At 44.8% G+C, this 13,153-nt stretch overlaps 1 protein-coding gene across 1 annotated transcript; it reads left to right on the top strand.

Moving 5' to 3' along the window:
* Window positions 1-1,809: 1,809 nt before the first annotated feature.
* LOC129338207 (integrin alpha-M-like) lies at window positions 1,810-10,805 on the top strand. Its single transcript, XM_054992263.1, has 7 exons — window positions 1,810-1,955; window positions 2,306-2,389; window positions 4,205-4,332; window positions 4,807-4,952; window positions 7,332-7,485; window positions 8,918-9,068; window positions 10,421-10,805. Exons 1-7 carry the CDS (start codon window positions 1,904-1,906, stop codon window positions 10,630-10,632), a joined length of 927 nt encoding a protein of 308 aa, XP_054848238.1. The 5' UTR covers window positions 1,810-1,903; the 3' UTR covers window positions 10,633-10,805.
* Window positions 10,806-13,153: the final 2,348 nt, after the last annotated feature.

The following is a 13,153-nucleotide window of genomic DNA, read 5'->3' as shown; positions in this document are numbered from 1 at the left end:
TCTTCTAATGCAGCATTTATTTACAGAACTCAGTGCCATGGAATCTACCAGGAAATGTGCTCTTTTCTTTTAACATATTTTCACTGAGACCCAAGCTACAAGTGATACCTTACACAGGTTGGACACTTGTCAGCTTCCCTCAAGTTTTGATGGGAAATGTAGGCGTCCTGGTTTTACAGCTTGGCTCTCCATTACAGCTGCAAGACCAGAATGCCTACATTTCCCATCAAAACTTGAGGGAAGCTGACAAGTGTCCAACCTGTGTCAGGCGTCACGTGTAGCTTGGCTCTGAGAGATGTGAAAATATGCTTGCACAGACAGTGCTCATTGAAACCTCAGAAGCCAGAAAAGTTGTTGAATAAGATTTCCAGCAGTGTGCGGGTAGAGTATAAATGATAATCCCCAAGATTAGCAAAATAGGAAGGGCAGCTGTAGCTCAATAGCAGAGCAGAAACTTTCTTGCACATCTTCAGTTAAAGCAGGGGTCCCCTCCCTTTTTGAACCTGTGGGCACTTTGGGAATATTGACATAGGGTGGTGGGCTCAACCACAAAATGGCTGCTGCAGGAGGTAAAGCCAACCACAAAATGAAGTCATGCATATAAGTCTAATAGTCAGGACTTTTTTTCAGCGGGAACACAGTGGAACTGAGTTCCGGCACCTCTTGAAAATGGTCACATGGCCGGTGGCCCCGCCCCTGATCTCTGGACAATCTAAACTCCCCTCTGTCTGGAGATCAGAGAGTGGGGCCACCGGCCATGTGACCATTTTCATCAAGGACGATTTAAACTTTAAAAAACTCCCCCCTTGTTCCAGCTGACCCAAAGTGATGCCATTGTGTGGTCCTGAGTTCCACCACTGAGTTCCACCACCTCTTTTCCCAGAAAAAAAGCCCTGCTAATAGTAATTCTTCAACATTTCAGGCAGAAGCTCCGATCAGCAGGCTGCCTTTTAATCTGCGCTGCCAACCAGATCTCTGGTGGCCAATAAGAAGCCCTAGTAGGCAGAAGCCCCACTTGGCCCTTCTCCTTCTTTCTAAAAAATGCTTGATGGGCTCCATGAAAGGTTTTGGCGGGCACCATGTTGGGAACTGCTGGAAGAATCTAAAATAACAGCTGTTGGGAGACATCACGCTCTACCTGAGCCTCTGGAAGCTGGTACCAGTCAGAAGAGACAAGACTGAACTAGATGGGTCAGTGATCTGACTCACTGTTATGTATTTTAATATGTTCAGTAAATGGTACAAATTGTAGACCAACAATGCAGTCTTAAATACAGTAACACCCTTCTAAGCTCACTGACTTAGAAGAACGAAGGACTGCGCTGTCTGTTATGCTAAGCATGCAAGCTTCTAAAACTGCATAATTTAACCCTGTGAGGTAGGTTCGGCTGAGAGCGTCAGGTCCAAAGTCATCCAGCAAACTACATTAAACTGGCTCAAAAAGTTGGATCCAGCCAGCTTTCCTGCTAGTGAAAAACACAGGAGGGAGTTTCATGTGGCCACCCAATAGGCTATGTTGTAGATCATGGGACCTGCATGAGCAAAATTCATATGTGCTGGGGAGCGTATTAGAGAGAGGAAGTGGGCATGATTTAGCAAAAAAGCTGGCTGGATCCAACACACTGCATGCAGACATACATTTTCACTGTCCACTTCATTATATGATCCATGAAGCCGAGTGGCTCGATGGGGAGAAAAGGAGTAAACCCCTCTCCCCTCCCACATTCTTTGGTGCAAATATTTGCATACCAAAGAGCAGCTGCTGTCCCAAATATGAGTGAGCTTCTTTGCCTCCCGCCTTCCCGGTCAGTGCCCTTCTGGCCTCCTACCTGCACTCAGAAACAGTCTTTGCCCCATTGCACCAATTCCAGCCCACTGCGCAAGGGAGGTTCACACTCAAGCCATGGGAGCATTTGAAGTCTTCATCATCTGCCTCCTCTTCTTTGGAGCAACAGGTAGGTAGTAGATCCCTCCTACTGTAAGATCCCCTGCAAGGGTGGACTGGGAACATGGCCAGGAGCAATTACAATGAGAAGTATAGGGTCACCCATTGTCATTGCCACTGGCCTGGGTTGAGAGTGGCCTCAGCCCTGGGGCAGCACAACTGGGGCTTGGTTTGTCTTGCTTCAGGCCACCAGCAGCTCTCCTCGGCAGCGGCCCACCAGGAACCAACCTTCCTGGTAACTTTAAAGAGTCAGTCTGTCCATTATCATTTGTACCCTTTTCTCTGGCTGAGGCAATTTCTTCCTTGTCTCAGTGTTTTGATAACCTTGGCACGTTCTTACCTATTTTTCTTCTCTCACAGAGTCTGTTGATGAAGGTTTTGAATTTGATCTCTCAGATGCTTTAGCTGGGCTAGACATTCCACAACAAAAAAAGGAGACAGGACGTAAGCAAAAGTTCTGGAAAAGGTTGGATGGGATGGAGCTTTGCACGTCGTGAAAGCCTAAGTGAAAAGATTTTTGGTTAAAAGGTTTTTGCTCAACAAAAGACATAGGCTGAAATCACACATGTTGTTAAAAAGCAGGAAGGTTGAAAGGAGTGTGTGAATGGCTTCTTGCCTGGCTATCAATCATTTCAAAAGCACAGCCACCAACATTTAGAACCCAGGCATATCCACAATGAAAGAAGGGACAAGAACACTCAGTGTGAATACAGCCTTATGTGGTGTATGGATGAACATAACACAGAAGCTCACATCACTCTGAAAATACTTTGAGCTCTCTTGTAAATGTACATGGGACTGTAGCCTATGAGAAAGTCCAGTGCTGATGTCACACCCATCCACTGTCCCTAACCAGGGGCAGTTCCTGTGTTCTGGAACTGTCCCTGTTTAGGGTGTGGAGAATGCCCTCTCACACAGAGTTGCTGGTGTTGTCATTCTTTAGAACTGACCCCTGAGAAGTTAAATCTCTGCTTGGGGGAGCTAGATGCACCTTTTCTCTACAGATTGTCTTTTTCTAGTATATCTTTAAGCTAAGAACAAACAACGTCTTGACTTTTAAAACAGTACAGAACCATGTAGGGGATGAAATACCCCAAAGACAGTTGCAGAGAACACAAAAGTCCCAATGAAGAGAGCGGCACTAGACACCTGCTCTACGGCCAAACTTCTGCTATGAGTAATAGGCAACTTTTTTGTGTCCTGTATGTGGACAATTTCTGTCCTTACTTAGTATGTTGCTAGGGATTAATTTAGAATTGTTAGGGAAGTGGTGGAGAATAATGGCTATGTGTTGGAAGAGGTTGCTCAGGACAGCTGTGGCATCTTCCATCAGGGCTGTATCCAATCCTCTCCTCTTGGTAAAACTGGCAAGCTCTTAAATTGGGCTTCAAATAAATTGGTGATTCCTTCGTAACTAACAGCAACCTCTATAACCCTGTGGCCAGGCTCAAATATCATATAGATGTGTCTTTTAGTATCTATGGAGTGTTGGACTATGTGTGCTGGATTAAAAGAGCACTGAGCATTCCTCCTTCATCTCTTCCAGGCATAGGCTGTGGCCAGGGCTTTTTTTCTGGGAAAAGAGGTGGTGGAACTCAGTGGGTTGCCCTCAGAGAAAATGGTCACATGGCTGGTGGCCCCACCCCCTGATCTCCAGACAGAAAGGAGTTGAGATTGCCCTCCATGCCGCTCAGCGGAGGGCAATCTCAACTCCCCTCTGTCTGGAGATCAGGGGGCGGGGCCACCAGCCATGTGACCATTTTCAAGAGGTTCCGGAACTCCCTTCCCCCACGTTCCCCCTGAAAAAAAGCCCTGGCTGTGGCACTAAAAACAGGTGTTGAGGATGTGAGAGTGGCCAATATTTTGGGGGTTGGGCAGCAGAGCTTCTCTAGCAGAGAATAGTAGAAATTAAGCGGATGAAGCTTTTCTTGACATGAAGTGCAATGATGGGGAGAAGATTTGCCTACTATAGTTCTGAGCGTGTGGTTGTTAAAGGCACAAGAGCCCTGCCAGGAAAAAAGCTACCAATCTTGGTTCAGATTAAATAGTATGAAACTGCCCTATTGAAGTTATTTGCTAATACCTGCTTTCAGAGACTTTTAACCAGACATGTCTAGGATTGAATTTGGGACTGTCTGGATCCACGGCATGTGCTATACACAGAACCATGGCCCCTCAATGGTCTATGGAATGCAGTTGAGTCTTATGAATAGTTTTACCTTTGAATGATCTGCTCTGCTTTGCTTCCTTCCCACCCAGGGTGTCCAAATGATGCCAGAGATATTGTCTTTGTGATTGATGGTTCCAGCAGCATGCGATCCTCAGAATTTATGCACTTGAAGGAGTTCGTTAAACTCATCATGAAAAGCTTTCCTAACAACACACAGGTTAGTAGAGGGTGCTATACTACAGGCAACAGGGTAAGAAGTGTGATGGGTCCTACCTGGGGTTTTGTCCAAGGTTTTGAGATAGTCAGAACTTTCTAGAAAGCACTCTTTTATTCAGGTCAAAATGTAATGTTAGCCACAGGGAAGTTTTGTTTTATGTAGAAAAAAGGTCTTTCTCCACCCCTGCTGCATTTCACTGGAAGTTGCCTTACTGAAGCTGGTTTCTTTTGCCTGCAAATCAGGTGTTGTGTGAGCTACAGCCCTGTCTGTATGTCTAAAAGTTGTTTGACAAACACAGAAGTACAAAATTCCAGGTGCAGAATAAATAAATTGATAAAAAATAAATAAATATTGGTTGTAGTGATTGGTAGGATGCTGCAGGACTTGGCAAGCAGAGTTGCTCTTCATTTGCCACCCCCTCTGCCACCCCAAGCTTCCTTCTCCTTCCTGCTAATTTCTCCCCATCTTCTCTAGTTCTCCCTCCTGCAATACTCCAGCCGCTTTCAGGAGCACTTTGACTTCAAACAATTTCACAGAAATCCCGATGCGGACCAACTCCTCAGCCAGGTCAAGCAGCTGGGGGGCTCCACACACACAGCCTCTGCCATCAGGAACGCTGTGTGAGTATCTTTGCCCCCTTTCCTTCTCACCCTCCTGCATCAGGGCCTGCCCTCCTCCTTTTCTGGTAGGGCAGAAATTAGACAGAGACTTTTTGCTGCTGTGCAGATGTAGTGATGGGGAAATGTTTCACCTCGGAATGTCTTACCTGTTGTGTACTGCAGTTGTATCCAGCTGCTGTGCTCCCGAAGCCAATGGTCAGAGATTTACTCATTTAGGGGAACTGTTTTCACTAACTACACATGCAGTAGAATGAGGTGGTGGAATTAAGATTGCCATCTTTGGGTTGGGAAATTCCTGGAGATTTGGGGTATGGTGCCAGGGGAAGGTTGTAGTTTGGGAAGGGGGGACCTCAGCAGGGTATAATGCTACAAAGTCCTCACTCCAAGGCAGCCATTTTCTCCAGGGAAACTGATATCTGTAGTCCAGAGATCAGTTGTAATTCCAGGAGATCTCCAAGCCCCGTCAGAAAATTGGCAACCACAGGTAGAATGGATTACACCATTTCAGACTGCAGGTAGGGAGGCCACATTTCTTGAATTTACATTTCTTTAAATGTAATAACTATGTAATAACTTCCTGCAAATAAAATTGAGCACATCAATTGAGCACCCCAAGGGTCATCTAGTCCAACCCCCTGCACAATGCAGGAAATTCACAGCTATCTCTCCCCCTCACTTCCCCCAGTGACTCCTGCTCTATGCCCAGAGGAAGGCAAAAAACCTCCAGGATCCCTGGCCAATCTGTCCTGGAGGAAAATTCCTTCCTGAACCCAAAGTGGCGATCAGCATTACCCTGGGCATGTAAGAAAGGGCTGTAAGAGGCTAGCATCAGTTCATCAGGAAGAAAGGTTCTGGCCTAACCCTTTGCATGCTGTGCAAGTTTTAGACTTACAAGAAATAATTCATATTGTACAGGGCTTTTTTTCTGGGAAAAGAGGTGATGGAACTCAGTGGGTTGCCAGCATAGGGGGCAACTGCTGGCGGGAGGTGGTGCCCCTGGTACCACATGCTCATGCGCAAAGTGCACACACGTTCCCAGGACTGCATAATGATGTCACTTTGGGTCAGCTGGAACAAAGGGGGAGTTTTTTAAAGTTTAAATCACCCTCGGCGAAAATGGTCAAATGGCCAGTGGCCCTGCCCCCGATCTCCAGACGGAGGGGAGTTTAGATCTCCCTCCACACCACCAGCGGCATGGAGGGTGATCTAAACTCCCCTCTGTCTGGAGATCAGGGGATGGGGCCACCAGCCATGTGACCATTTTCAAGAGGTGCTGGAACTCTGTTCCACCGCATTCCACCTGAAAAAAGCCCTGATATTATAGGATTTAACAAAATGTTATCCCTCACTTGTAATTTGAAGTGGTACAGTCCATTCTGTGGCCTCAGGGCTCGTCTACACTGTTACCACCACCTCATAATGCTGCACATCAATGCCAGACCTGAGTGCATACGGCAGGGATATTTTTAGTGCCATTTTCTGTCTCTTCATATATATATACAATTGTTAGTATATTTGTGCAGCATGGTTCATGACTGCATATGTAAGCTGCCTTGAGCTACCCTTTAATGATGGGAGTGGCAAAGTAGGGTATCAATATTTAAATAAACACGTAGGTAACCCACAGAAAATTCTGGAACCATGTCACTAGACCCAAATGCTTTATGAATTGCAAGCATCAGAAACATATGCATCAAATAAGATTTTTAAGTTCAGAAGGTTTTACCTGCTTACAATGACCATTTTTCAAAAATAAATTATACTTTCTTGAAATAAACTAGTCTCTCTTTCAAGAACGCTTCCATGCTTTTAGGGTCATTGTAGCTAAAGAGGGATTTTTCTGGAGATCAGGGGTTAATCATTAAAAACTGATAAAAAACCTGAAAAATTCAGCCCAAGGCAAGGAAAATTTTCGGTGAGCCAGATTTGGAGCACTTACCTGTTTGGACACATTATTTTTTTAAAACTAAGAGTTTTCCTAGTTTAAATTTTTTCCCCTTTCTTTCAATGGAAGACAGTTGGAAGAGGAAAAGCAGCAATTTTTCACACACACACACAAGTAGGTGGGCCACACCCACTGTTTCTCATCCTATGGTCCTATAAAGCACTGGCCAGAGGCACAGAAGTTGTGGCAAGAAAAGCAAAATGACAATTTTATGGCCAATAAGGTTGCCAACTGGCCAGGAGATAAATGTCCCGTTCTTTTAACAGAAGCTTAATGTGTGGCCATGGGCAGTTGAAGCTTTTCACTTGGTATTTGCTGCCAATCAAATTGAGATTAAATGGAGAGACAAGAGGGACCAGTTTAAAAGTTGGCAACACTAATGGCTGCTTCTCTTATCCCTCATACCTAATTCCTCTCTTCTCTCCCCTATTCAGAAGGGACCTGTTCACCCCACACAGAGGCGCCCGCAACACAGCCACCAAGATTCTTGTGGTAGTGACAGATGGGCTGAAAACTGGGGACCCCTTAGAGTACCGAGAGGCTGTCACAGTGGCAGACAGAGCTGGAGTTGAGCGCTTCGCAGTTGGGGTGAGGGCGGCCACCGGCCTAACTATCTGTTCTTCCCTGCCCACTTCCTTTTTTTCACATGAGGCAGAATATTTGGAGGCCAAATTTAGCGATGGCAGATTTTGTCTAGAATATGCTACCCTGAGGTCCTAACTTCCCTTACAGCTTCTTGTGGCAGAGACGGAAACAGAATGGGGGAGAGTCTACAGCGTAGTACCACTCCTAGACATAAGCTTGCAGCTTTCCAGGACCTGTGATGAATTTGAAAATATGGGATCCATTGAGCTGCAAGCATGCATCAGGTGATGCATGCTTGTGATACTGTAACCTGCATGCTTGTGATACTGTAACCTGACAGGAACAGGAGGGGCTGTAGCTATGATCTCACCAGAAGCAGTGCCAGGACCTGGGGGCAGCTGTCCAAGAGAGCCTAGGACAGAAATGCAAAGTAAGCACCAGGAAGTGACCTGTAGTGAGCGACAAGTCAAGAGTCAGAGCCCTGGAGGAATCCTCTCCAACCACTGAGTCAACTAGCATTGCCTCACCATTCTGCTGTGCCTCTCAGCATGTGTGCTGAGAGGTGGAGGCATATAGCTTTGCTTTCTGTGCATGCTCACTAGTAGCAGGTCCTTCCAGGAGGCATTATAAAATTGAGGCTATCTAGGATCTTGAGCACTAGGGCTCTCTGACCTACCTGAGAGTCTCAGTCAACAGGCTGAACACCCCCTGTCCTAGAATGCTGCTGTGAGGAGCTTGCGCTGAGCCATCTTGGAGATGTTTCTCTTCCCCACCCCACCACCAGAGAAGTCAACCAGATTTGTGAGGGGAGAGTGCCTCCAACAGAGTGCGGCTGTTTTGTCAGCTATGGTTCTACAGTCTACTCACCTATCTCTGGCCCACTGTGCCCACAGGGCAAGAATTGGACAGACTTCATCTTTGCCCCATACTAACTGTGCAACCTTGATTCTCCATCTGTAAAATGGGAACAATAATTGCCTAGCTAAGACTTGTAAATGATCAGGAGTGATAGGATGAGGTTATACATTACCCACATGAAAATCAGGTCCCTTTGCTGTGTGATAAGAGCATTGTGCATACTTCCTACAGGGCGCCTCTGCTCAACAATGAAGTTTTGGCCCTTGTATACCCCTAGATGTGCCCTGGTGAAGACCCACAGATCCGCTGTATGGGAAAGGCGGTGTCAGTTTTGGACTCCAGCAAATCTGTTTTCTGGGGTTTGTTTGCTGCTCCCAGTACACCAATTACGTGTTGCCTTGTGTGATGGCTGCACTTGGGGCAGGATTCCATGTTGTCCTCCTTCAGTTACACTCTCAGAGAGATGCCTCAGATAGTCTACTAAACTTCCCTGGCTCCTTCAAGTCTATCCTCACCCCTGTGTAGCTCTCTAAGGCACTGTTTGGTGCCCCTTATTGATTGTGCTTCTCTTGGGAAGGTCGGTTTGGGCTTCATAAGCACAAGTGCGCAACAGGAGCTCCGTGCTATTGCCTCCCATCCCACCACAGAGCACGTACTCCATGTGAGACACTTTACAGACCTCCGGGATACCCCTCAGCAACTGCAAGAGAAGATTTGTTCCAGACGCGGTATGAGGATCTGTGGGGGAAAGGGACTGGGAAGAGGGGGGACTGGGGGAAACTCTATGTCGTGGAAGTCAGAAATGGGCAGCTTTTACATGCCACTTTGTAATTTTTTTTTTTAATGAAAGTTTTTCAGCAGCAACAACAGCCAGCAAAGTATTCTGCCTGGTTAAATAGCAGAAGCCCTGGGGTGGCAGACTGAACCGGATCTGCTGTGATAATATGGGTCACTCGACGTGTTATTTTTTTTTTTAGGAGTTCTCCACAGAGAGCCAACCCATGCTCTGCGCATTCACATAGCAGCTCTGGAAGAATGGCTTCTATTAAAGAAGGAGAGTTCAAATGGACTCAGAAAACTGCTGCTGGGAGAGCGAGAGCTCCTGCCTTTCTCCCAAGCTTTTTTCCACATGCAAAAACAGTGCAGGGAGGGAGTGAGTCCATTTCTGCTGTCGCATGTGCACACAATACCTCCACATGGAGCAGCAGAAATGAGGAAAAGCCTTCCCTCTGCACTGTTTTTGCATGGGGGGAAAAAAAGCATTGGAGAAAGGCAGGAGCTCTCCCTCCCCTGGCAGCAGCTTTCTAAGTCCATTTGCACTCTCTTTTTAAAATAGAAACGGTGTGCTTTGTGACTGCATGGAACACAGATTGGCTCCGTGGAGAACTCGTAAAAGAAGTGACGTGTACAGTGACCCTCGTAGATTTTTGGTGCTGTTTGTAGAACCTTGCAGGCTTCACCCCATTTAGTGGCAGTGAATTTGATAAATTAATTACATGTTTGCACTACCTTTTGAAAGAAAGAAGGTGTGGTGTAGCAGTTAGAGTTCTAGGCTAGATCTACTTTTGAATCCCTAAGCCACGGAAGCTCACCTTGGACCAGTCACTTTCTCTCAACCTAACCTACCTCACAGGGCTGCTGTTAGGATAAAATGAAGGCGGGCAGAACAACATTGTAAACTGCTTTCAGTACCCATTGGGGAGAAAAGCAAGGTATAACTATCTAATAGTTCCTTTTGTCTGTCCTGAGTCTACTGCCAGTCAATTTAATTGACTGACACTGAGTTCAGCTTATGGGGGGGGCGGAGTTCTATCTACCATGCCCATCTTTTTATAAATCTTTCATTATGTCCCTTCCTCCTTAGTTAAGAAAAAGCCCCAAACACTTGAGCTTTCCTTTCCTCAAAAGGAAGTTGTTCCATCTCTTTGATCATTTTGGTAAACCCCTCCCCTCCAGACTAAAACCAATGAAATTGGTTCCTTTCTAACACTTCTGATTTTGCTCATTATGCTCTAGGAGGTTTTAGTGGCTCGAGAATATAGCTGCACTGATTCAAGTTTCTTCTTTGTGCCCTCTGTAGGTCCAGCTGCTTCACAGCCCCCCATTCCTCCCAAGGGACCACAGCCCTCCATTCCATCACAGGCACCAGACAGCTGTGCTTCACACTCTGATCCACAGGTGCTGCAGAAACTGGAGCGGGTATTGAGTGGCCTGGATGCTATTAGTGCCAAACTGGACTCACTGGCCATCAGACAGGGGAAATGTGGGCGCGATTCCCATCCTTTTTCCTGAGCCAGGAGGTGGGTGCTGATAATATAGTCTACATTGGAAGATGACTGGTAGGAAAGAAAGCTTGAAGTCAGGCCAGATGGAAAGTGGTACATAGAAGTCCTCTTACAAGTTTGATCTGGTTTTAGACCAAATGTTGATGTGTCCGTGATGTCAATAAATTCACCTGCTCACAATCGTTGTGTGTTCTTTTTTTGAAATAAAATGTATTTATTAAAATAAACAGGTTATAGAGATATACAAAGATATACAAAAACAAACAAACACAAATTATCTATAAGGTACAGTGCCAATCTAAATCCCCTTCTGTCCTGCGTCCATGGACATATAAAACCCGTCACCTTCAACTGACAATATCAATACTATTTCCAATTATACAATTGCCAGTTCCATTCTTTGTATCACTCTTGAACATAAAAGATCTACTCTAGAAGTATCTCTATTTTTCTTATAATCAGTTAACTTTACAAAAGTGAAGATCTCCTTTATTTTCAACAACCAATCTTGTGGCTTAGGAATTATCTACCCGATATACTTAGAGATCAGCAAATGCTTGCCTTATATATGATTACTGCTGCCAGGCTGGTTTTTGCCAGGCAATTGGGGGGGGGGGAATCCTAAGTGTGTTTGTTTCTTTACAGTAGCAATAAAACATGGTCTGAGTCCATCCAGTCAATGTGGTGGTGGGCTGTTAGAGGAGCTGCAGTGGGGGATCGCTTTTGTATATATTGCTAACGAATCTCCAAAGCTAAGGATAATAAAAGCAACAGAACCAGAGCCAAACAGACCAACATCTAATCACTTGGAAATTCCTGTGGCACGAAAACAGCCAGCCACTGAAGAAATGGCTGAGTTTGGGGCTGAACTAAAAAAAAAACCCACATTACCTAACTAGGGGTGAAGTTGGTTTTCAGTTCCTTATCTAGAGTTTTTAGTTCCTTGTTTGAGTCAATGCTACAAATGTATCCTGAATTGGAATCTGAACACGAGGGCATCCAAAGTTGAGTATGGCCAGCTCAATTCATTTTGCTATCCCAAGCATATGTACATATAAATACTGAATCAGAACACTGGTCCAACAAGGTAAGTTTTGCCTACTTAGACTGGCAGTGGCTTTCCAGGTGTTACACAAATGGTGCCCTTCTGCCCTTACCCAGATCCTTCAGAGCAAAAGGAGGAGACAGACAAGTGCTTCTTTTCAATGATTGTATTGAATATTGTAATATGGGTACCCAGCTTTCAAAGGAGCCATGAGTACCAAAGAACATAAAGCTTACAAGCAGTTTTAAAGACATTTTTCTAGTACAAATGGAACTACCTGCTAAACAATTTGCAATTGGTCTTTTACATACATTTGATCTCTACAGTTCTTTCAATTGGCTACTTCTAGTCTCGCAATCAATGTAACCTTTTCATTCCCCTTATTTGGTCACTATCCTTGTGCTGACTTGAATTTCTCACTGTTGCTGACTTTCAGACTTTAGAATCAAGAGTTATGGATACAGTGACTGTGCTCTTCTTGTATCTATTCCTCTCTTCTCATGCGACAGTAGCTCAAAGAATGTGGCCTTATCTTAAGTTTCCTAAGCAACTGAGAAAAGAGAAACATTTTCAGCGTTGGTTATGTTCTGTTTCTCTCTGAAAAACAGCTTTCAGCAAAAGTTGAACAATATGTGAAAGAAAAGAAGGGGGGGGGGAAAGAAGGGTTGCAAAAAGACACTTTGCACTATTAATTCATTCTAAGAATATATGTGTATAAAGCACAAAATTCTATTCAACCCTTATAAGAATATTAAATCTTAACTCTACAAATGGTCTCAGGCAGAGCTCTTTCAAACTACCCATCACTCAAATCTTTAACTGGAGATGCCAGGAATTGAACCTGACACTTCCTGAAAACCAAGCAGAGGCTCTACCGTTAGCCACACACCCCTCCCCCAGCCTCCTCCTATTCTACTGGGGCTCTGAACATTTTTGGTTATGGGCCCCCATACTTAAACCATCTTGCTCCTTTGTTCTTGGCCTCCTGGAGATGTTAAAACCATTCTGATCTCTTGAGAAAATTATTTTTCTCTTACTGGTCTTTTATTGACTCAGTACTTTTTAAATTTCTGTTTTTTATCGCTAATGCTGTACGGCTATTTATTGCTGTTGAATTGCTGGTACTTCGTTTTATTTGCCTGAGGATTATTCTTACACCTCTGTATGAATATAATTGTATGTTTTAAAATTATAAGCTGTGTTGAATACTACTTTAGAAGGGGGGTTGAAATGCCCTTTTAAAAGAGTCTTTCTAATTAGATTTGATGGGGGCTGCAAACACTCTCAGTAATGTATGCAGCTGTGTGTAGCTTTAACTGACCCTGTAAGAACTAGTTTCTTTTCTCCACTAGAACTGTTTGGGAGGGGTGTCAGGTTGGCCCTGTGTTTGGTGTTAAGGTTGTGTGTAATTCTCCATTGGTAAGTATTCTCTTCCAGCATTTCAAAAACAATACAAAATGCAACACCCCAGCAAATGTAACAG

This window comes from Eublepharis macularius, chromosome 12 (assembly GCF_028583425.1).
Source record: "Eublepharis macularius isolate TG4126 chromosome 12, MPM_Emac_v1.0, whole genome shotgun sequence".
NCBI lineage: Eukaryota > Metazoa > Chordata > Lepidosauria > Squamata > Eublepharidae > Eublepharis > Eublepharis macularius.
The sequence above is the reverse complement of the archived record's forward strand: the minus strand, read 5'-3'. Positions and strand labels throughout refer to the sequence as shown.

Coding starts and splice junctions, on each gene's coding strand:
- LOC129338207 (XM_054992263.1), top strand. CDS start 1,904: ATGGGAGCATTTGAAGTCTTCATCATCTGCCTCCTCTTCTTTGGAGCA. Junction 4,333..4,806: donor GCTTTCCTAACAACACACAG/GTTAGTAGAGGG, acceptor CATCTTCTCTAG/TTCTCCCTCCTGCAATACTC. Junction 4,953..7,331: donor TCTGCCATCAGGAACGCTGT/GTGAGTATCTTT, acceptor TCCCCTATTCAG/AAGGGACCTGTTCACCCCAC.